Below are 25,247 nucleotides of genomic sequence, written 5' to 3'. Positions count from 1 at the left end.
TAAAAATTGTTTTCAACTCTATTTAAGCTTAAAGCTCGTCGCCTCATGTCCTGCATTCAGAAGCAGTGTCTCGGGAGTAGAAGGGGCCCCCAGGCGCACCCACTCTCGTGGCAGGCCGGCGTCCTGTCGGGCCGACTGCAGGGCCTGCTGCAGTGCGAACACCACGCTGACGGCCAGGCAACAAGGCGGCTCTCCCGTGGCCTTGGAACGCATGAATCCTGGGCCATTGGGATTGGGTGTCTGGGCCAATTCAATGCGGAAATCAATGGGTATATCCTTGGCGCCAGGCGGCTTGTAGTTCCAGGAGCGGTTGGTAATCAGGCGGCCCGTTTCGCGATCGTAGACCAACTCCTCGCTTAGCCAGTATCCCAGGCACATCACAAAGGCCCCCTCGATCTGGCCAATGTCGATGTATGGACTGAGACTTTCCCCGGTATCCTCGAAGATGTCCACGCGCTTGATTTGATTGTTCCCGGTTAGGACATCCAGCTCGATTTCGGTGAGGGCCATGCCGTATATGTTGTAGTTCTTCATATCGCCTTTCTTGTAGTTATCCGAGGCGATCAGATTGATGGACTTTGCATAGGCCGCCTGTACAGTCTGCACCCAGCTGCTCTTCTTCACCGGCTGCAGTCGGGTGTTGATGATCTCGCAGGTTTTGCGAACTGCAAAGCAAAGACTCTCGCTGCCCACGGCCCCACCGGTGACCATTGAGTTGGCTCCATTGATGGTGTCCGAAGATTCCACCTTGATGAAGCTGAGATCGATGCCGAGGGTATACGCAGCCACCTGAGCCACCTTGGTGTTCATGCCTGGAGCGACATCAATCGAAAGTAAAGGATACAGACACCCCAAAGGGTCTCCTCAACTTACCCTGCCCCATTTCGATGCCTCCGTGGGTAACCACCACTGTTCCATCCACATGGTAGATGGCCACCGTAGCGGGATACTGGCCAAAGTACTGAACGGGATAGTCCATTACGGCCAGGCCGAGGCCGCGCTTCTTCCAACGGTTCTTCGCATTGTAGGCCTCAATCTCCTTCTTCCGCTCGTGATACTCCCGCGACTCGAGGAACTTCGGCAGCAGCTCGGACATTTTGTGAGTCGCGGGTATGTTGAGCAGGCGCACAGCTGCCGGATCGGCTTGCACCTCAAAGGCAGCGTGCTCCATAATGTTCTCGATCATGGCCACGCCCTCAACAGATCCCGGAGCGCGACACGAGGTAGAGCTGGGGGCATCTGTGATCACCGCGTTGCCCTTGTTTTTGAAGTTAGCCTTCGTGAAGCCGTAACAATTTGGTTGCGTTAAGGTCGAGCGTCGAACGGGGCTCTCGTTGTCGACCCAGCCAGCATCCTGATAGAAATCGTTCGTCAAGCCCACGATCTCTCCGTTGGCCTTGACGTGGCACTTATAGTCGGAGCGACAGGCCCAGCGCTTGCCATTGCAGTCCATCATGGACTCCAGAGTTTGCACAAAGCGCACAGGACGATTCAGCTTATAGGCAGCCAAGGCAGCGGCACAGGCCACCTGGTTGCCGCGCGTGATCTTGCCCCCATAGCCACCGCCCAATCGACGAACCTGGAAGGCGGATAATTGTTATGGGAGAGATCACACCTTCAAAGAAACAACTCACCTGTAACTGCACATCCTTGGCCTTCACCTGGAGCATGTGTACAATGGCAGCTTGAGTGTGGTCCATCCACTGGGTGGCCGCGAAGACCTTCAGGCCATCCTCAAAGGGTACGACCACCGTCGTCTGTGGCTCCATGGTGAAGTGATACTGCAGGCCCATTTCAAATATGCCCCTAACTTCCACATCAGGCTTGTCGGTGAATGTAACCTCTGGCAGATCCCCTATGTCCAATGATATGATACGCGACGGATCCGGCGTGGCAGAGGCAAAAACATCCCCAATGCTGGGCATCAATTTGAAGTCAGGGCTCGACCGACTGTAGCTGATCCTCACAAGCTTTGCTGCTCTCTGCGCCTGATCTGCACTGAGGGCTACGATCACACCCACAGGCTGCTCCGAGTGTCGCACCAATCCTGAGCAGAATATTTCCTCCACCTTGAAGTTAAAGCTGGGCACACAGAAGCTGTTTGTCCCGGGCACATCCTTGGCACAGTAGAAGGCAATCACGCCAGGTTGCTGCAGGGCTTCCTTGGCGTCAATCTCATCGACGGTGGCCCCCACCTTAGTGGCCCCCACAAAGGCGCAATGCACTGTGTTGGCTGTGGTCAGAATATCGTTCATGTATGTCGCCTCGCCCGAGCACTGTATCATGCCCTCCACCTTTTGCACGGCCTGGGAGACCGGATAGTTCTGCCTTTGGGTCTGGTACACCTGCAGACCCGATGATAATGGGCGCTGAAGAATCTGACCTCCACTCTTGAACTTCTCCGCGACCTGCGCCTCGGGTGCATGCTTCAGCAGAAACTTGTAGAGTAAGCCGCACGCCAGTTTCGAGCGATAGGCAGGACTGGCATCCGGCAGGACCTCGTCTGGGTGCAACTGACTTGGAAGCGTATTGAAGGTTCGCTCTATTAGTCCACTCTCGTAGGGACTGTGTCCGACCATCAATTGCTCAATGGCAGTGGCGTGGACAAAGTCTGGGCGAATTCCGCCAAAGCAAATCCGAGCATTCTGCACCTTGGAAGCGCTGTCCAACTCGAGAAGAAACGCAGCATTCACATAGGCATGGGCATTCTGGGAACGTGGCATGATCTATGAAGCAGGAGGGAAAATATCTCTTAAGAGCGGGAGTAGATTGGATTAAACGAAATTATTACCTTGTAAGATTCGTAAATGTACTCGTTCTTGGGATAGGCAGACAGGAGGAATGCCTTGATAATCAGTTTTCTATTCGAGTCCCTCAAGTATTCCGCGAGGGATATTTTCTGCTCTTCAGTGGCGCTTTTCATGGCCACAACCTTTGCATCCAAAGCCTCGAAGGAGAGACAGACATCTGATGGAAACTCGGGATGTTGTTTCTTAATCGCAATGTTTCCAGCCAAAGTTCCCGACTATAAAATGGAGGATACTCGTATTGATCGTTCTTGGCAACCAACTCGGTTCCAACTCACATTGCGCACGGGGACATTTGCAATGAGATCCAAGTGGTTCCATAGAACCTCCAGATACTCAAAGCCAGGCTGCTTGGAGATGGTTCGAAGGATTTCCATGGTCTGGGTGAGACTTAGGTTCGCCCCCAGCTGCAATTGCTGTCCGTCAGTGCTGTGCCGATGCAGCTCCTCCACTCCACTCACGTCAATGAAGTGCTTAATGTCCGTTGACCGTCGGTAGACACCATGCGCCGTGTTGCCAGCCACCAGCATGAATTGATCTGCTTCGCCGACCTTGTCCAGCGCCTCAAACAGCTCCGTTAAGGTCTTGGGCCAGGACCACTGGCTCCCATCCGCGTAGACCAAAGTCGAACGATGGCAGCTGCCGCTGCAGGCTGCCCCAGTCTTGGGACAGTTGCGAGCCTCCAGGTTCAGATCCTCGATGTCCGCACACTCGGCGGGAACCTGAATGTTACTGTCCACCGCGAAGGACTTCATGGCATCCAAAATGGGACGGTAGCCGGTGCAGCGACAAAGGTTGCCACCGAAGGAGTTCTCCACCTCCGTCATGCTCACCTTGCCGCCGTGCTGCTCCAGCAGCCCGTACATATTCATCACGAATCCCGGGGAACAATAGCCGCACTGGGTCCCATTCATCTTGGCCAAGCGCTTTTGAATCGGACTATAGCCGGTACGTTTATTGCCCAGCCCCTCGGCAGTTATGATCTCCAGCTTAGCGCAGGTATTCAGCAGCGTGAGGCACTGCAAAGTGAACGGTTACTGGCTTATGGTTTCTTGTTTGAGGTTGAGTGAATGGAATGACTTGAGTGGTTCTGCACGAACCGAATTGATAGCCCAACTGCTGGTCCCATCGCGCATTACGCACACACAGGCTCCACATCCTCCCTCCAGGCACATGAACTTCGTGGCCGTTAGCTGGGCATGCTCTCGTATGAAGGTGTTCAGCGTGATGTCGGGTGGCAGATTGCTGAGATTCACTGTTGAGAACGGAGAGCAAGAGAAGAGAGTAAGTAGACTTGAGCTAAATGATTCTTAGGAAAATGCTCAAGAGAATGCATGTCATATGACAAGGGTACTATCTCTCTCTATAAACACCTAATCGGGATACATTCTAGAACACCTCATCAGTTAAATGATTAACTAACTGTGGACTTAAATGTTCCCCTATGGATGTCCAACCATCCCATAAATTTAACACTTAACCAATCCACTCACCCATGTACGGCTTTCCGTTGATCGTGAATTTTGTAGTCATTTTACTAAGGAAAGAGAAACTTAAATGCCAGCTGCTGGTATTTTCCCTTTAAATAATTAAATTTGTTCCGGCCTCCAAATGTTCCACTACTTTTAGTCTGGCGTCGTTCACTGAGGAGTGCTTCTGCACTCTTGCGCTGCCGATGCTTGACTAAACGATCGTTCGGCTCTCCAACTTTTGAAGGGGACTGTGTTGTCGGTAGAAAGCCAGGTGGACAACTCTGTATAAATCAAAAACAAAACGGGTTGCCTTGTGATCGAAAGCAATTACAGTCTGCTCGTATCGCCTCCTCGTCGGCTCCCTGAAAACCGGCGCGACACGACGGCGAATGCAGTTGATTTTTGCTTTGATTTCGGCATTCGTTAGCTTTTGTTTTGGGTCTTTTGGGAGCGAGCAGAAGTAAATGCTCTTCCTCTTTCATAAACACTCCATAATTTCGTACAGCGTTTAAAGAAATGCAAAAAAAAATGCACTAAAAGAGCTTTGACTTTGAACTTTGAAAGGTTCGAGAGGAGTCCAGAGAGAAACAGTAATGGATGAAGTCGAGTTCCTAATGCAATTAGTGAGAGGGTAGAATAGATAATAAAAAAACGGGACAACAGTATGCTTTTAAGCTTGAAAATAAGTATATATGTATGTAAGTATGTAAGCATGTGGGTTTGTCTATGATAGAGAGGGCCAGCCTGATTACTACAAGTCAGTGAAGCTTTTTATGAACAGATCCAACAGTGCTAGTAGCATTTAATTGGAGAGCAGAGAAACTATCGTTACACAGGTCTCGAACAAGCGCATGGGACTACATATATACATATAAACACTCCTTATTCTCCTTCTTATTACTCAAATCAATCCTTACGACATTTATGTCAGTATGCCGCTCCTAATCGGAGGCATTCCACAAAGGCCCACCGGTTCACCGTTTGGGAAATGTCATCAAAGGATCGAAATGGAAAACTTGCAAGAGAAAGCGCCCCATGCTCCCCCACGCTCAATTATAATAATGTAAGCTTCCAGCCGTGGAATGAAGAGTGGGAAGCATGTAGGTTGTGGGGGGGTGCATGCTAATATACAAAGATGGAAACACCCTCTTGCCATAGCTGCAGCCTCGATGCAGACACGCGATCTGCAGGGAAATGGAGTCGGGGAGGCTCTTGAATGTCTTAATTAACTGCTGACTGCGTTCCGCGAATTCAACAGGCTATATAGCTGGCAGAGGGGTGTTTGCCTCTAAATAATGTTGAGGAGGTTGTTCCTTATATTTATGATTTGCAATTATTCCACAGCGCGTCCTGCCTCTCGCCTGGATACGATTGAGAGGTGGAATTTTCAGTCGGAGTGTGCTTGCGAGGGGGAGTGGATGGGCTTCGCCTGTGTTTAGGTGCCGCTTATCCGATCCGGGATACACGAAGACTGCACGGACGTGCACACGTCGCCATCATTCACACACACACACACTCAATTTGATATACTTTCTTTCCACACACACACGCGTGTAACGGGACCTCTCCCTCCTGTTGGTGGCGACGCCAGACGCAGACGAAAGTGTTGCCAGACAAATGGAGAAGGAGTAATGGGGGCATGGGGCATGGGGCATGGTGTTTGGCGCAAGGGTGGACTCACATGTCACTTGGCCATAAAAAGAGTTTACGTCTGACATGAGCCGAAAACAATTTGCATATATTTCTGCGCTGGATAACGACTTAATTTAGGATATATTCGGGGGCTCTGGAGCTCTTTGGGAGCTTTGGGGGAGGGCCCTATTGCGTAAGCGACCCAGTGTCAGGGTCGGGGGAGTACTCTCCGGAGTCTCCAGCGGGCACCCCCTTCTCCCTTTCCATTTCTCACTGCTTCCAGTTCATCTGTTAACTTGCTCCTCCTTCGACTGATGTTAACATTTTTTCCGGCACATTTGCACTGGCCCCGACAGAGAGAGAGTGCAGCCTGGGATTAGTCCGATGTGAAGACAGTCACACTGACAGAAAATTCCGTTTTAGCTTTCGATTTCGAGAGTCTAGTCTAGCCCGATTACCAATGGGCGTTTTAGGAGAGTGCCCGCACCAGAGAGCCACAACCGGGAGCTGGTGTACCATGGCCCATGGGCGATGGCTGATGGTTGATGGCTGCGGCGACTTTGGCCCTAATGCACCCGGCCAAGCTTACTCAGCAGTTAGCCCCGAACTTTCCACATTACGGGGCCTACTCAGAGGGGCGAGCGGGTGGCAGGCAACACTGCCGCCACTTTTTAACACTGTAATCCTAGTAAACTTGAAACTTTTTCCAAAGAGGGAGCGGCGGAAAAAAAGTTGTTCATTGCAAACGGGCTCTGCCGTCTCCTCTCCTCTCCGCTCTGCCGTTGTGGATTTGAAGCAGCAAAATGGCGCCCAGTGGCGGCGACAACGGCGCCAAATGAATTGCATTTTGTTGAGGCAGTCCCCGCCCCCTGCACCACGCAGCCGACTCCCGACCAGACTTCGCGGGAGACGACTGGCAGACGCAACGCGAGCAGTTTTATTCACTGTCAAACGGAATTTAACTGAGTTCCAGCTCCAGCTCCAATTTCCATTTCCATTTGCCTTCCCTTTGCACTGGCATTAAAATTAATTTAGCATTTTTTTCTGCTGCCGGAACTTGGCTGGTTCTGCCTGTTAAACTAATTTGTCCGGCGCCATCTCCATAACTCTGGCGGAGCACACACACACACACACACAAACACACACAGAGGGCATGTTAAATCCATTTTGGAAGCAAACAGATCGGAGGTCGGTGCGGACACATGAGGGGGCACTGCATCCGTATAATGGCGAATGATGAGCCACTCAAAAGCTTCCTAGGAGTACTGCCCAGGGCTGCTGAAAGAGATTCGCTGAGTGCTGGGGAAGGAGAGGCAGTGCTAGAGATAGATGCAACGATACAGGAGCCGCCTGCTGTCGGGAACACCTTGCCCATTCGCCCACTCCACTGAAGAGTCGGGCTGATTGTATTGTTTCTTCGTTTTGCGCCCAGCTCCTGCTCCACCTGTCCTCCTCCTGGCGGTTGCCACGACACCCGTTGGTGCAGACGGACGGAGTGGGGGCTGGTGCACGAAAAACAATTTTGTAACTGGCATATCGAGAGTCAAGGCTCACTCATGCATGTGGAACGGAACTGGCACGGCTGAGCGCACCGCCTATCCCCACCCTATACTGGTGGCATGCAGCATAGCAACGGCAAACGAGAAATTATGGAAGAACACTCAAAACTCGAGTCTACGACGTACTCGCAGTATCAATGGCCCCCGTACCGGAGCTCAATGCTCATTCCGGCTGACTGAAATTCAAAATTTCTGGCCAAATTGCTGGCAGTCTATTATTTGGGCTTTCTTGGACACAAGAATCGTAGTTAAGCCCAGTTCTGGCCAGTTTAATGGTCTCTACGGACTAAAGGAAGCCGGACTCCTCTCAACACATGATTTAGGTCAAAGGCAGTTAATGAAAGTTTTCACGACAGAAAAGGACACAATATAGGAGGGGGACCACAAAGAGTCGAAATTAATTTCATGGCTCAAAAAACACAAATGGAAAATAATTGTTGTTCGAAGAATCTCAACAAAAATACAGCAAAACCGAACACGACGACAAAAAGCCACATTTTTAAGACGCCACAGAAAGCAGAAGATATTTGGCAACAAACCAAGTGAAAATTGCTGCAGAAAAGATTAAGAGTGAGGGACAGAGAAAGAGAAAGAAAGGAGAGAGAGAGTGTGACAGTTTGGAGTGTGAAGAACAGGGGAAAGTCAATGACAATTCGAGAGGCCCAGATAAATCCTTGGATATCAGAGCCAGGCCAATAAATGGCATTCCGAACTGAAACTCAAACTCAAAGCCAATACAAGAGGCACGGACACGCCGTCCAGGGAGCGAGAGGAGAGACAGAGGACAGAGGACACAGAGAAAGTAGTGGCAGGAGCTATCCACAAACCGCAATTTGTGCAAACACGCAACTCGGGGCACACACCACAAGCCGCCTATCAAATCAAACACAATTGCCGGAGTCCTGCAACTTGGTTCACTGGTCAATTGTCCTTTGCTTTGAGCCAGACATGCAATTAAAGTTTGCGGTCCTTCGGCCACTTCCGAGACGCACTTGGCCATCGTTCCGTGCTTCAAAAACAGATCTGAACTGAGCTAAAACCTGGTTAAATCGGCGAAAAAGTTTTCCGGCATCAATCCAGAGTGTAACGCCGCAAGCCCATCCCATCCCATCCCATCCCATCCGCACTTATCGGCAATGTAAATACATGTGTGAATGCAACCACCTGAGCCCCAGGCGATGGCGGGGGTGGCCTCAAATCGCATTGGCGCCGCTACCATAAGCCATAAAAGAATACAAATTGATGCCACTCCATGGATTCAGGCCGTTGCGCCGGCTGATTCCTGGCATTATGTTCGCGTATTGATCTCAAATTGAATGTAAATGCGGCAGCTGAAGTTCATTCTGATTCCGATTCTGTGTCTGTTTCTGATTCAGTCGCTGATGATGCTGATGCACGTGGGAATCGAGCAGGTGATGGATGGTTCTTTGTTCTACCGCAACTTTGGCCAGCTGCTATCATCGACTCGACTCGGCTCGGATGCACTTTTTGGCTTATTGCCTGGCCAGCGCATTCTCCACACAGGGAGAAAATGATGTTCCTCAAGTACTGGAAGAGTGGAATTTAAAAATCCACTTAAAATACAATATTTCAAGAGGTTTCTTTGCGTATGAAAACTATTTAATAATGCATTATAGCTGTTGATTATTCGGATTTCATTTAAATTTCTCGTTGCAATGTCTCACAGTTCTCAAAACATCTGATTCTAGAGGCTTTTTCCAGCTTTCCCCTGAGTACCCCCCTGGGTGTTGGCTTTCCTCTCCCATTGATGGCTTCATATGCCTTCAGATCTCTGTTTTCGTGCTGCTGCTGCTGCTGCTGTCCCTGCCACAGACTTTTATGACAGTGAACCACATTAAATTTAACAGCTTATCAAAGCAGTTGACACTTGCCCGAGACCCTGCCCCCAGCTGCCTGCCCCTGCCTCTGCCCCGGCGGGGACATTTACATTTTGGTTAACTGTAAATTGGCTTTGTTGTGGGTCCCGTGCCCCGTGGGTGGGGGCAAAAGTTTCCAGAAGCTCATTGAGCGCGTTAATTGATTTTCGCGGCGAACAAAAGGCAAAGTTTCAAAAGGACATGGACACACGTCGGGTGTGAATAGTAGCGGGATAGGTGTTGGGGTCGGGGTGCCGGAGTGCAAGGTCTGGGGCAGGGTCTGGGTTGGATAAATGAAACAAAAGCCAGTTAAGGACTATGGAGCCGCAGGAGCAGAAACGGAGGCCAGAGCCCAGAAGGCAGGAAGCAGGCTCCAGGCTGCAGGATCCAGGATCCAGGGCCGGAGCTAAAAGGCCAATTGTTGGCGGCACAACAAAAGGAAAGCAAACAACAAAAAATAAATGGAAAAGGACCAAAACAGAACTGTACAACCGATATACATATATCTCTATATATATGATACATATCGGTGTCTGTGTGTTTTTTCTGTAGGAAGCCCTAAAAAAATATGCCAGCAAGGGTGTGCGGTTGCCAGGAATCGCCGAAGGGGAATGGTGGGTTGTGGGTGGGCCTGGGTGGTGTGTGGTGTGCTGCGGGGTGGTGGATGAATTGAAGCAATTTACGAAATGGCATTATTTGAACGCAAAACATAAAGAAACCTACGACTGCGACAACAGAAAAAATTACCCCAACAACTAAAATAGACAGGGGATACCATATAGACCAACTCTCCCCCCCCACCATCCACCACCCAGTCCAGAACAAGCTCCATCTGTCCCCAGTCCTCCCATCATCGGGCCATGAAGCGGTGTCCTTGTTGTTATTGTCTCCTTCTTCTGCACTTCTCTCTCTCTCTCTCTCTTGAGGTCTCTCCTTTTGTTCAGTCTCCCCCTGTCTGTCACTGTTTCCCCCACCTCTTGCGGCTCCCCATTTTTTTTTTTTTGTTGAGGGACAACAAAACCAAGGAAGGAAAGCCAGAACGAACGTGTTGCAACTTTACATATTTTTACAAGGGGGCGAAAACTATTTTCGTTACATTTTTTTTGTACTCCGGGAAAAGCATTTCATGTGGGTAAGGGTGGCAGGGTGGAGGGTGCAGGGTGCAGGTCAATTGCAGGCGATTCTTTGAATTTGTTCCGTTCCGTTCCTTCCGGATGGGTGTGTGGGTGTGGGGCACAGGGCGCAGGGCACGGGGAATGGCACTCTCAGTGCACGAAATGATAATAAAAACGAAATAAATTTTATGCAGCGGAACGAAGAGAAGTGGAGCGGAGGGAGGGACGAGTGACTAACAAAATGCATGAACATTTAAGGATACAGCGAACGCATAAAATAAATGAAGTGCATGCAATAACCCACACACACACACATGGCAACAGTGATGCATGGACACACACACACACCCACACTGGGAATAAAGTAAATGCCATAAAAGTACTCACAGAATCCATGATTCAGCGGAAAATGCAGTCCGTTAGAGTGGAGTCATTCAGTTCGATAAACGATTATCGATTGCACAAAAAGCACGAAATCAGACAAACTTAATCGAATTCAATGGAAGCTGCAGCACCGCACCAGAATCCTTATACAGGATCTGCTTATTTTAATATTTGCCAACAGTCCTGGCCACCCTCTTTGGGCCTTTCAATTAAAAGCCTGACAAACCTGAAGACCCCCAAGGTACCGCCTCTCTATGCATATCTCTCTGTCCATCGGGCAGGTGGTCTGTGTGTGTGTGCGTGTAAAGGGGGCCAATCCAGTCAATATTTACCTGCTATGATTTTAAAATGTTTTAGTCATTGGCTCGTATATTTCAGTCGAGTGCCAGACTGCTGTTCCTGTGGACACTCTCGAGGTCTGTGCCAAATTGTGTTTGCCTTCGTCGAGAGTGTAAAAACAAATAGAAGAGTCCTTGGACAGGGGCCGACCCCAAAATGCACTTATAACAGAATCAACAATGTTCTCAGCTGACAAAATGTTTTCATGTTTAGCTTTAATGCATCCCAGAGATGGTTAACAACACACATCTGACTACATAACATAACTCTTAGTTTGATACGAGTGCAAGCAATGGGGAAAAGTAACCATTAAAGTAAACGTCAGACTCGGTAGATGAAGGCCTTTCCTCTCCTGCCGGAGCCCATGGGATTCCCCAGCGAATTCGCAATTGAGAACACTCGTGCAGCATTTGGCATGCCAAAACAAACAAAAGTTGCATGTTCAGCATATTGAACACAAAGTAAAATGGTTCAAATGTGCAACACAAATTCAGAGAGCTAGAGTTGCATGTGGTGCGGGGGTGGCACAACGATTGCAATGCAATTGTTGCACACCCAAAAAGGCAGAGAGAGAGAGAGGGGGGCGGCAAACCAATGCCATTGACAGATGCAATTATGCAAATGCTGTATCTGTGTGCGTCTGCATGGGTGTATGTGTGTATGTGTGTGTGGGGTTTGTGGGTAAAGCAACAATGCATAATGAATGCTCCCCGATGCGTGGGTGTTCGTGTCATGTTGAATATGGACACACAAAAGGTTGCCACTGCCTAGTGATGCGTGCAACGGCAACTGCATCTGTACATGTGATTGAGTGAGCAATTCCATCTCTGTCTCTGTCTCTGTCTGTCTGCCTGGGTGCCTGGGTGACTGGGTGTGTGCATAGACATACAACATGTTTCTCACTCTCGCTCTCACTGACTCTCTGATGGGGGAACCTTTGATTTATCAAATGAAATTGTTAATTTTGCAACCAAAGCCAATTTATGAGGGGTCTGTCTGTAGTTGCAAATGGAGCGGGAGCCTGGAGGCTGGAACCAGGAACCAGGAACCTGGATGGAGTCCATCGAGGCAGAAGGAAAGCCATTGAAAATACGACTCGTAATTGACTCTTTATTCGAAATTGCCTTTTGTAGCCGCTGTTAATTCGGTTTCAATTTCAATTTCTCTTTATACGTGTCTCCTGGTGGGCTCCCAACTTTTTGCATTTTCCATTGATATTTTCCAATTTGGATATGCAGGACCCCCCCCCCCCCCCCCCCCCCCCCCACCTTGGCCTTAATTCATTTTCAGCTCCAGTTCGTTGTGGGTTTTGGCTTTAGTTTTTTTGGGCACAAAGCGATATTCAATTAAAATCACTGGCAATCTCAATTAATTGATTTCCATTTAAATTTTCATTTAAATCAATTGCCCCGTGTTCAGACCACTCGAACGGGGCACATTTATAGCCGGTTGTTGGTGGGTTGTTAATGCGAATTCGAATGCGAATGCGTATGCATTTCGTGCATATGTTTGACTTGTGGCCAAGTGGCTGGAAGGGAGGGGGTCTGCAGAGATCAATGTCAGACACAAAATCCACTTGCCACAACACATATTCTGGCTACATTAATTGGCTTTGATTGCTAAATAACAACTGCACTTTCGGCTGGGTGCCGGCAACACAGGGAGACACAAGGAGCGGGGATAATATTGTAACGGAATGTAATATTGCTGATTTAACCAAATGAAACTCAATTAACTAAGGGGCAACCCGACAGACAATGAAAGTGTAGAATAATCTTTCGATTTGCTGTGAAAGCAAGCACTGGCAGTGAGATGGTTCTGGTAGAACCATCTCTAAACTTTCTCAGGGACCTGCTTGTTTTGCATTGGAAATGGCACGCAGGAAGCTCAGTCGCTCAATCAGTACAGTTGTGTCCAAAACTTCGTTTGGTAACTTTTCCACCTCTCCCGCTCTCTCTCTCTCTCTCTCTGCCCCTTTATGTCACTTTTGTCTGACATGTGGGCTACACGAGGAAGCGAGGCTCCCCCGCACCCCTGTTCCAGCGCGTGTCGTAATCAAGTCACAGGCACTGCCACATACACCACCAGGTCCCGCGTCACCAATTCCACACCCATCCGTATCCACATCCGCGTCCGCCTCCGCATCCGGAGCACCGGTTTTTGGTGTGACAAGCCACATTTCAGCCGCAGAGTCTTTTGTTTGACGGAAAATTCAATTAACGCACGCAAAGGCGGGGGAAATGGATGGGAAAAGGGGAGTGGAAAGAGCGCACAGAGAGCGAGCCAATTTACAGTTAACCAAAATTTAAATGACTTTCGAGGGATTCTCACCCACTAGCCCCCTCCCCGTCCCCACTCCGACATGACACATTTTGACGGGCGCTGAATGGGGGAGGGGGAGGGGGAGTGGGGGTGGCTTCGGCTCTTTGATAAGTTATAAAATTTAATGCGCCATCAGGGTCGTAAAATCTGTAGCAGAGACCTGGTGGTGGGGGAGGGGGAGGGGGAGCTAACAGCTCAATGGAGATGCCACATACAAAATGGAGTCATAAAACGGAAGGAAACCAAACGAATGAAATACAAGGACCTGGGGCAGGGGCAGGGGCAGGGGGAAAGGAAAATAGCATAAACAAGTGGAATATGCATGACGTACGACTGGCGACGGGCCGAGGTGGGGGGCTGTGCTGTCTGCTCCTCCTGGAATATTTCAAATTCCATTGGCATACGCTTCCGTTTCCTCTTCCTTAGCCGTTCTCTGTCCCTGCCTCTGCCTCTGCTGCCCCTACACAAAGCAGGTGCCGAAAGTCTGGAATTTTCACAGGTGTTTTTCTTTGGTTTCGGCCAGCAGCTGATTTAAATTATCCGCATGTCTGCCCCGGGGGTCAGGGGACCCCCCAGCATAAATTCCCACCAGAGGCGAACAATTTAACCAAAAGCCAATTGGCCAAGATAAGATGTAATGGCCTTTTATGGCCCAGTTCGGTGCAGGACCGGGCTTTGGCCAGCCGACACACGGCACCAGACGCTCGACGCCCGACGCCCGGTATCAGGAGCCCGGAATGTCCCTCCATATTTATCTGGAAGAGTTACGAGTCACTGGACCCCGGACTGGCCAGGGTGCAACATTGTCCAGCGGCGAGTCAACGACACTTGCTGCGATGCACCGGGTGCTGCAATAGCAACACGGCTTCGCCCAGTGTGGCATGAGAGGTCACGTTACGTGCAGCGGCCGTTGCTTTAATGGCCGCCGAATGACTTGGCAGAACGGGACACCGACACCGACACCCTGTCGTGTCCCAGACAGCGTCCAGACCGCTTCCTGCTGTTGCCCAAACATTGGCAACGTTGCCAAGTCCTCGGGTCTGTCCCGGGAGCAGGCAGCGGCAGCTGCTCCTTTCCCACGTGCATCATTCGAGTTGCCGCAATTTACATTCAATTTTAGATCAATACACAAGCATAATGGCCCTGCCACCAACCCCTGCCCCCCCCCCCCCCCTCCCAGAGGATTCGCGCCAGCCGCAATGAGTGGGCGGCCTTTCAGTATCATTTTTATTGCTTCTTGTGGCGGAGCTAAAGCGATTTGGTATCGGCGGAGTTGTTCTGCTCCAGTCTGTTTCCTTCTTGGCGTGCTGATTTCTCAGGTGGTCGCTTTCGCACATGTATTTACATTCACAATGCAGGAAGGGACTTGCCGCATCGGGTTTGGTGGCATTTCACTCCACACAGAGCGAAAAAGAGGGCACCTTGAATCAGTTTTCGGAATAAGTTCAAGATTCTTGCGATACTTCAGAGAGCTGTTTTTCTCTCAGTGCAGCCTCAGACTAGGAACCCCCTAACATTTCTCTGACACTCCTTTTACCTCTTCGACTTGCAGACATTTCACTTTGTCATGACTTCGCCTTGGACTCTGCCTCTGCCTCTGCCATCGTGCAGCGACGTCCATGCCTCATGTTTCATGTTCATGGACAAACATTACTTGCATCTTTGATGAAGGGGCAGGCAGTGGGTCTGGGACTAGGAAAAGGGGGAATAGGACAACGACTTGAAAGTTGTTCAACAATTAAAAGTGTTCTTGCTGCAGCTCGGAGAACTTCTCAAGTGCCGTACAATTGCTGCAGGGATTGTCCGGCCCGCATGGGTGTCTCTCGAGTGTCCGAGGACCGCAAACTTTAATTGCATGTCGTGTCCGTCTCCAAGTGTGGGCAATCGGCCATTCAAGCAATTTGGCAAACTTTGTCAGTTTGTCAGCTGGTTAGAGCTGGTCCGGAGCTGGGCTTAAGCCACGAGAGATGACAGTTTAATCTGCAGGAAGTCAGCCGTACCATTGCGCGGTTTTGCCTTGACTTTGACCTGTCAGTGCGGCTTTTGCAGAGCTGCCACGGAACGGATTTAATCCGGACATGGTTTTCCTCTTTGGGCTTCCATCAATCGCAGCTGGGAATTTTTAATAGTCAGTCCAGGGCTGGCACTGGACCAGAAATTGAGATTTACGGCAACTTCTTTGCAATTACTTTTTATTAGTTTCGTCCTTTGTTTCGGGCTTGATGGATCCCCATCCCCATCCCCATCACCATCCCCATCACTTTGGCACTTAACATATTATCCTAATTCGTTTCATTGCTGACATCTCTTTATCGTGTGATTCATTCTGCTTTGGCAGAGAATGCCCTGCCTTTGTCCCACTTTATCTCAAGTCCATCTCAATTTGAAGGCGGTCGCTTGGTCCTCGTAGCCCTCGGAGCATTTGGCCAGCACTCCATGGACACACTAATCGCTTTGTCTGGACTCGTTTGGGTCTGCTCTGTTCTTCCTTTGACTTGTTCCCATGGCTGCGGGCTATTTTCGGAGAACTCTTAGTCACCCTCCCCTCCCCATCCCTCTCGCTGACACGCCCACCTAGACAGGCGCCCACACGTCCACCGAATCTGTGGAAATTTGCCAGCTCATCATTTGTGCAGTGCTGTGTAATTAAAGGAGCTCCAGCTACAGCTCCAGGAACTCGACCACACTCACAGGGGAAAGGGGAAAGGCGTTGGAGCGGGAGCAGGAGCTGGGGAGGGCCTTGAGTGAGTTGCTGTTCTGCCTTTTCATGTTGATTATGCTAATTCCAAGTCGAAGCTGAACACGAGAGCCGAACCGAACCACCACCCACCCACCTCCATCTGGATTCAGGTCCTGCTCCATCTGGAGCTGCGACACAAAGGTCTGCCCGCTCGCCTTCCTTGTCGATCCACTTCCGTCGCACTGCCTGCCGCAGGGCTCAAGGAGCAGCTGAAGAAGAATCGCTTCGTCTGACATCCCTAATGAAAAAATCCTGCTGCATAATCTTGGTCTGCCCTGCACCCCGCCCACCGGTCACGTGTTGTTCTTGTTGCCGTTGCGTAATTAAAGCGCCGAGGAGTGAGAGAAGGCAAATGGATTTCTCGGACTCGGGCTAGGGTTGCGTTACTACCCTACGAGCATATACTCGTACTGCAAGCAGCACTTCACAGCTCTGGCCATTAGCTCCACACTTCGATGGCCAGGGACAAAGGGAGCTGCGGCGGGGGTCGAGGAGGATAAGGAGGAGGAGGAGGTGGAGCAGCAGTGCGACGGTTAGGTGAGTGCTCCGCCAAAAGGCGACTGTGAAATATGCGCAGCTGACAGTTTTGAAAAATGAAAGCTTGCCAGGCCATGGCTCCGGCATGTGGCAGTGTGGCTGTGTGGGATGGGCGTGGCAGTGCCACCAGCCATAAAGCAGCTGCGGAAGCATTCGGCTCGTGCGAATATTGCAAATGTGGCGGAAAATATGGCGTCAGTCAAAAGTCAGCGCAGCGCGCTTAATGCCCGCGACAGCAAATAAATTGCATTTCCACTGCAGGAGCAGCAGCAGCAGAAGCAGTGGAGCAGCAGTGGAGCAGCAGTGGAGCAGCGGGAGCCAGAGCTCCAGGATGCCAGCAGGAATCCTGCGGAGAATAAAACTCAAACAAAAAAGAAGGGGCGTCGAGCGAGCAAAGGAGCAAATGAAAGAAAGCTAACGAAATTCATAGTGAAGTAAATGGCAAAAGCGAAAAGCAATTTCAATCCATTCTCTGCCACCCGCCGAGATCGGTGAAAAGGTGTGAATTCCGCCGAAAAAAGAGGTGCCCAGCCTCCCGACGCCTCCCGCCTCCCACCGCCGCGGTGTAAAGCAATTCATCCGTAAGACTCCCCGCCGTATCCGCTATCGTTTAGGGATACGTACATTCCAGTCAGCCTTAATTACTCCTCCGTCGACGCCGGCGGAGGCCACTGTTCCAGTCGAGTACGCAGTCTGGCACCCCTGCACCCCCTGCCCACTGCCCCCTACACCCCCTGCCTGTGTCTGTGTCTGTGGGTATCCCAAATTAAGTTGTTATCCACTGCAGAAATATGCAAATTGTTTTTTGGGCTCATGTCAGACATAAAGTTTTTTATGGCCAAGTGACATGTAATGCAAACCCCACCCCCTTCTTCTCGAACCCCCACCCCATCTTCATTTGTCTGGCAAACACTTTCGACTGCGTCTGGCGTCGCTGCCACCCAAAAAAAATATACAAGAAAACACCAAAAACAACAACTCAAATTCATTTGCCTCCTTCCATCACACGCTTGCTTTTTCACCCTTTGTGTGTGCAGATTTTATGTGTGTGTGTGTGTGAATAATGGCGACGTGTGCACGTCCGTGAAGTCTTCGTGTATCGCGGATCAGATAAGCGGCACCTAAACACAGGCAAAGCCAACCCACTCTGGCTCCGTCTCCGACTCCACCTCTCCATCGTGAACCCTGAATCCTGTGGAATAATTGCAAATCATAAACATGAGGCACGACGTCCCCGACATTATTTAGAGGCAAACAGTAGCTCTTCTCCCTCCACCAGTCCCCGTTGGCCTGTTGAATTTGCAGAGTGCAGCCAACAGTTAATTAAGACATTCAAGCCTCTCCGACCCCGACTGCCTGCAGAGCTCTGCTTCGGATCATCGCGTGTCTGCATCGAGGCTGCAGCCACGGGTCGTGGAGTGGGAGTGGTGGAGGCTGACGGTGGAAGAGAGTGTTTCCATGTTCGTGTAATACCCGTCCCATTCCTCCACACCCCATTCCCCCTTCCAGGTTGGAGCTTACAAGCTTCTAATTGAGCGTGCACGGGGGCGCTTCTAATTATCGCACGAAGCGAACAGTATCCCATTTCCCATTTCGATCCTTTGACGCCATTGTTCCTCCTGCGTCTCCCCCCCCCCCCCCTCTCTGCCCTTCCGCCCTCTTCCCGCTCACCGACTTGTTTGTTGTTTGTTGCAAATTGCCTGCGACATTCGGGTGGAGGCGGCGAAAGGCTCAGCCGAAACATGAATTGAGTTGTTCGCCATCTGCGATAAAGTTTAAAGTCGCTCGCATCCTGCAGGGGGCTTGCCAGACTGCGGTTGGGGATTGGGGGAGTCACCCTCCAACCACCCTAACACCCACCCACCCTTCCACCTTCACCATCCATCCATCCATCCATCCATCCATCCATCCATCCATCCAAACTTCATTACCCCGAACGGACCTTCTCTGTGTGTGTGCAAATTTCCTGTTCTGCTTTTTACGGCGGCACGTAATCAAATTAAGCAATTACTGCCTGGCGCTCTGCCACAACCCCACAACACCACAACCACCTCACCGGGCGGCACACATCCCCTTGATTATGGGGCAACTTCAAGGGAAATCACCAGCTGGAGGAGCGACAGCGACGGAGCGACCGACCAACGGAGCGCGCAACGAAGGAAGTCTGCCTCTGCAATCATAACGGTAAACGGTGCCCAGGCGAATGGAAATGGAATTCGCACCAGAAATGCTCCCCCGTGCAGAGAGCAGCAGCCAGCGACAAGTGCCATTTACCCCCACAGCATGCCCCATGTCGTCTAATCCAGAGCGTTGTCTGGTACTCGAGCGTCGAAAGGGAAGAGGCCTGTCCGACTGGGATGGGATGAGATCTACCCTGTGTATCCCCCACTTTCGGCGTGGGAATGATAATCGTTTGGTTTATGGCCAATTAATCAACTCTCGAGCTCCGGCGGAGGAGACACTTTCCACTGGCCATAAGCTCATCCTGATCCAGAGCCGCGCCGCACCTTTCGATGTCCCTTAACAAACATCCCGGACATGACTTCCAATTGGACAACAGCCCGAGTGTAACCGATATGTTTATGGGTCCTTTAAGGCACGCTTGGTTCGGCGGAATGTTTCCATGTTGTCAATTAATAATATTGAATAGCAGGGAGGATTTTAATCCTCGCAGTGGGCCAGGTCAACGTCAAAGCGCTTACGACTCGCCTTCGCCTTGGCCTTGCTCCTCCATTGTGTCCATTGTATCCTTTGGCTTAATCGCTCGCTCGTAAGCCCCGAAAGGGTCCCTAATGATAACTGACCACGCAGCAGTGCAGCGCAGTTGCGATTGTTTTCCCTCCATACTCCTTTACTTTGAATGTTGGGCTGTTGGGCTGTTGGACTGAAGGCATCGCGAACTCCCCACTGACCTAATGAGCCATTTAGCCAATTGGGGTTAATGTCCACACCCGTCGGAGCGGTACGAGTGGCAAGGGAAGGCGTGGTCACGCCTCTCAACTCAAGTCAGGAGAAGCCAACTGCTGCGCGTCTCCTTGATGAATTTTTGAAGAGGACTCCGCTGCGTGCAAAGTTTCAGGAGGATAAATATATCAACCCGATTACGGACTCCCAACTTCCTCTTCGTTTTCCGACTTCGTCTGTTCATTTTCATATTTTCCTTGTTTACGGCCAAACATTTTGGTCACGTGCTGGATACGTGAGCATTTTCGAGCAAGTTTCCTGCAGGAAATGGAACTTCGGTGGAGGAGTGCGGTGAGGGGGAAGGCGGAACTGGGGAAGTGTGGAAGCCTAGCCTATGAAAAGTGCAGTGTTCCCTAGCTGATGTCTGCAGCAATCGATGGTTAACCGAATTCGCAGATTACTCCTAAATTTGTTGTCCAATCAGCTCCCTTGCAACCCATTCCACCTCTCCAGTCCGCCTGTTGATGGGTGCTCCTGTCCGGCTGCTGCCTCTTCCAATGCTGGATAAAAGCCCCGTCCGACACAGCTTAGTCCTTGTCGGACACAGCCCCTCCACTCACCCAATCTGAACACGACACCAACAGCTCCCAACAGGTTCCACTTTCCTTGGAGGGGGAGGATATTGAGAGTGGGGTTGTTGAATGGAATGCACTTCTGGCAGCTTCTGATTTCCATTTGTCAGGGGCTTTCCACCCATCCACTCATCCTTACCCTGCGTGGCTTCGTGGAGAGCCAAACGGTTTGACAGTTCATGCAACTGCAATGGGAAGCCCCAGGAGGGGGCTGTCTGTCTCAGACAAGACAGCTCCTCCAGAAGAGGAGGATTCCCTTCAGCTGCACACTCGATGGACAGATAAACCCCCTTGTACCTCCCGCGTATTAATCCACCCCCGCTCCCCCCTCCCCGACTGGCTTCCACCTGAGTTATCCTGGCACCATGGCGACCCACATATTAATTATTGGATGGGAATGGCGCAGAATATTGTAACTGATCCTGCAAATGCTTCGAGGCAGCTGACGAATCGAGAGCAACCCCATGTTGGACTGCCCCCCCATTCATCGGATTCCGTTTTCAGCGTCCTTCCTCTGCCATCCTGCATATCATCCATTGGTGTCAATTAGGCTGGGCATCCCTTTGTTCCACTCCACAGTGTCATTTCATAATGGATTCCGATTCCTATGTCGGCTCCATTCTGTTGCCATCGAATTGCGGATTCATTGAGTTGCTTATCAGTGCCACGGCTTGTAGCAGTGCCTCCACCTCTGACTGCGCTGTTATCCTGCGTCCTGTCTCCACATCCACATATTTTCCAACTCATTTCATAGCGAGTGGCGCGCGAATCATCTGAAATTCAAATATCACTGCTAAAAAGCGTAACCATGTCTGAATCCACCCGTATCCTGCCTCCTGCCTCCTGGCCTGCACAGACACATCATCCGCGCCATCATCCCTGTATCTCCCAGTATCCCATACTCTTTACGATCGAATGCTAATAAAGTCGTCTGTCGTCTGCCGTCGGGCGGCGGCGCCAACTTGCATAATTCAATTACATCCGATGCAGACTCATAAAACTAAATCAAAGGAAAACAAAGCGTCACGCTTCATTTACTTTAGTACAGCTCCGCCACTCGGGGTCCCCTGCATCAGTCCCGTGCCCCAAATCGGAGTGGAGGCACATCCAGCTGGGGAGGCTGCGGCTGTGTTCTGTGTCTCCTCCTTGGCCGCCTCCCAACTCCTGGCTGACAGTTGACTGCGTCCAGTGCTGGCCTCTCCTCGAGTCTGGGCCTGGTCTGGTCTGGCCATGAAAGTTTCCCGTCACTTCCGACACCCCCGAGGCGCTTTCCCCGCTTTGCATGGGGGGGGGGGGGGGGGGGGGGAGCGAGGCGGCAGGCAATTTCCTTGGCTGACTTTCGGGGGCACTGAAAGTTGGCTGCGACTTTGATTCTAGTTTGGCTCGGCAATAATAATATCGTAAAATGTGATTGTCGTGACTGATTGCACTGGAACGGAGCGGCGGAAGTTGGCAGCGTTTTCTTGCAGTGCACTTAACTTTATTATTTCCCCTTTCGCCCCGAAAACTACTCGCACAAACTTGGCCTTGTTGCTGCTGGTCGAGGTGGCTGGTGGCTGGGGGCTGGCGGCTGGCGGCTGTTGGCGGATTTGAGTTAGTGCCAAGCAGAAAGCATAAAGTGTTGGCGCATTATTATCTTTCGGACTTCATAACTTCTGGCCATAAAGTCCTGATTGGACGCCGGAGAAGGGCCAAGCTCCCAACAAATTGTCTGACATGAAATAACATTTTGCCGGGCTAAGAGTCATTGGCCCACTCGAAAGCTGTTTCCCAAATAACTTTCGCGCCGTACTCGCTCATTATTTTCACATTTATCGAGCTAATTAACAGTTGGAAATACGTGAGGCAATTGCGGAGGAATGGCAGTTGCCCGGACGAGGAGAGCCTTCAACCCGGAGCCATCAAGCCGAAAAGTATTTAAACGGGAAATGGAATAAAGGAAGAAACCCGACATTGAGAGTGGCATCAAAGAAGGAAGTCGCCAAATGTGGCAGAAAATGGCTCCCCGAAGAACGTCCATGCTCCTCCGCTGGCCAGTCGTCTTTTCCTCGCCTTCTCGTTTGATATTGCTCCGGAGATGTTTGATTTGACAGCCAGGACTCGAGGACTGCAGATGCACGCGGAGCCAAGGATGTGGCAATGGCAATGGCAGTGTGGTCAGTTCTGGTGTGAATAATGCGCAACTCTTTTGCCCCACTCAACCCTGCTCCCAGCAGGCAGTACTACAATGTCTGCCAACTCGCAAAGTGCTTCGCTTTTCGGATCCTGGCGCCGTCTCAATGTCCGTGGACGTCTCCGTGTCCACCTCCGCCGGGGTTTTATGATGGCGCAACAATCTGCAGCCTGTCAGGATTACTTTCATGCGGCAATTTGTTGGCCGCTCGGCATCTTTTGTTGCTTATCCCGCTGTCCAGTCTCCGCCTCCATCCTCCATCCTCCTTCTGTCCTGCCAGGTCGGGTGCTTCTCCCTTACAGGTCACGTGCCCATTCTGTTTACATGCCGTATTAGGGGGATTCCGTTTAGTTTCCTCCCATTCCACGCCCTCCTTTTCTTTCCCTGCATTTTTGTTTCGTTTCGTTTTATTGCGATTTGATTCCATTTTCTATTTGTTGTAGCTCGCGTGGCTGCCCCTCGCACACATCCTCGGCCTCGGCTAAGTCTCTGCCACAGATCGAGTCCCGCATATTTGTTTTTACTCTCGCATTATTATCCTTATCCGCAACCCGCCCTTCTGCCTGCTCTCTGATGGGGTTGGTGTGAACTTTGGCACTCTGTGCCAGCATTTCCTGCAGCTCCTGCAACTTCTGCAACTATTTAGTGCTCTTCCACTTCCATGGACTACTGTGGCTGCTTATTGTGTCCGTTATCCGGTTTAGCACTGCCATTTGTTGCATTTGTTGGGGGTTGTCTGGCTTAACCTCTCAAGAGCTTCCCTTTTTTCATTTTCCCCAGCTTTTTCTCCCATTTTCCATTCATTACAAGAGCGTGGAATGGGAGTGGGAATGGGAATGGAAATGTGTTTGCATCGCTGATAAGGGCTCGGTTGCACGGCGGGATTAGTGGTCTGTTCTCTTATCGGTGGCTGTTGGTGGAGGGGAGAGGGCACACCGTACCCCCTGAGAAATCAAGGCCCTATCTGTGGCAGTTAGCCTGATGGCAACTTAATGGCCTCCGTTTGAGTCACGTGCCCCACGTGCCAACAGCTCGCAGCGGAATGTCCAGATTGGAGGATTGAAAAGGGGTTGACACGGCGCCTGCTGCCTTGTTAGCCATGAAAATTTCAATTATTTCGAAAGGCCTTGTTATGATTTGTAATTGGTTTTCTTTTCGATCTCCTATTCCTCCCTCTTCCTCTCTGCTTCCTGTTTCCTGCTCGATTGCCCGTCGCGACTGTTCGGGCTCTTGGCCTTAATTAAAAGTCCGAAAGTGTCCCCGGGTGCGATGTAGCGGCCAAGTGGGAGATCTGAGGAAAGTTGGGGTCTTTCTGTTAGCCTACTGGCGTGCCGCCTCTCGCTTCGGTAATGAGGCATGCCCCTCCGATCTAATGGCGAACTAATCAACCTTTTTTAATTGAATTCCTGTAGCTGTCCGCCCATGTCCCGTCCAGACCCGGTCGGGGCACGGGAGCGGGGACTGGAACTGGGACAAATCAACGAAAGTTATTTCATTAAAAAATTTTAATTGACATTCGTTCTTCCAGCAAATTAAGCTTTGTGTCGTAAAAATGTCGGCCCCTCTCGGCCATCTGTCAGCAGGGCAGGACCTGTCGCATCCCCGTAGCCATCTCCGGCAACTGCCCAAACTTTCGTTGCGAATGAATCAAGCTGACAGAGCTCATATATACACGAGTACGAGAAATACTTCTCTTTCTGTTTCTGCCCTTTTTTTTGCGCCTGGAGTTTTGTGCAGAGTTCGCTCTTTGGTTGCCCCGTGCCTGGCGCCTGTTCTTCTCCTCCTCTTGTATTTTTTTTTTTTTTTTTTTGAGATATTTTGATGTAATTACTGCGACAAGTTTCCCAATTTGCTTAGTTCGGAGCTCGTTTTATTTAATTAGTTGGGAGATTGTTTCCTCGGCCAGGCTTTTTGCCAGGAAATTGCTTCGTTTCGACGGCTTTTGAGTGACAAATTGAATTTGCTACGAAATGGGGCTACTTGTCAGAGCCATACATCAGCTCTGACCCACACACACACACACACACACACACACACGAGAAAAGAGGACACAGATCCTAATACATGTACTCGAGCAATTAGATACACTTTTGCCAGTGTGTGTGGCAACATTCTCGCTCTCTCTGGCAATCTCACTGCATTGTTTTTTCCCTCAAAAACGCACTCGAGGGTTAACACTTCTCCCGGACATGCCACCCAACATGCCCCAAATGCATCCGAAATCACTCTCGAGGGCAGTTTTCCTCCACTCTGCTCTTCCATCGCTTGACAGGGCTGCTTCGTACCGGAACTAGTTCACACAGAACCTCAGGAAACTCTGCTTGGGAGGGACATACCGGAATACTCTACTCCATTAGATTGTTAGAGTTTCTTCCCTGCAAACTGGCGAACTTACGAACTTACGAACTAGTTCCCTGAAGAGTTCCCAAAACGAACCCGAAACGACATAACGACACAACCTCGAGTGCAATCATAAACAAGAACGACAACAACCACATTTATCGCTGGCCATTTGCAAAAAAAATGCGCAACAGTTGCATGTGGCAGTCGGGGCAGCAGCAACAAAACAAACAATTGTCCTTTCTCCTGCCCTAAAACCCTTCCCCCCGTCAGGCCAGGCCCCTAGGCCCCGGTACTTACTGCCGGCAAAGCCCTACCCTGCCACCCCCCGGCCCCGCCCCAAACGGAGCTCTGCGCATGTGCCCACAGCAGGGCCGAGCCGGACTTCGTGGCAGCTTCGGAGCGAGTGCAGTC

The 25,247-nt window shown here is 50.7% G+C and overlaps 1 protein-coding gene across 1 annotated transcript; it reads right to left on the bottom strand.

Annotated features, from left to right (window-relative positions):
- Nucleotides 1-4,501, bottom strand: LOC6898345 (abscisic-aldehyde oxidase-like). The gene is made up of 7 exons (XM_002138362.3): nucleotides 4,301-4,501; nucleotides 3,908-4,062; nucleotides 3,086-3,826; nucleotides 2,792-3,025; nucleotides 1,635-2,726; nucleotides 874-1,579; nucleotides 1-812 (listed from the first exon to the last, which is right to left on the bottom strand). The coding sequence occupies exons 1-7, from the start codon at nucleotides 4,338-4,340 to the stop codon at nucleotides 19-21; spliced, it is 3,762 nt and encodes a 1,253-aa protein (XP_002138398.2). The 5' UTR covers nucleotides 4,341-4,501; the 3' UTR covers nucleotides 1-18.
- Between the last annotated feature and the right edge of the window lie 20,746 nt (nucleotides 4,502-25,247).

This window comes from Drosophila pseudoobscura, chromosome 3 (assembly GCF_009870125.1).
Source record: "Drosophila pseudoobscura strain MV-25-SWS-2005 chromosome 3, UCI_Dpse_MV25, whole genome shotgun sequence".
NCBI classification, from domain to species: domain Eukaryota; kingdom Metazoa; phylum Arthropoda; class Insecta; order Diptera; family Drosophilidae; genus Drosophila; species Drosophila pseudoobscura.
This window is presented reverse-complemented; position numbering and strand designations above follow the sequence as displayed.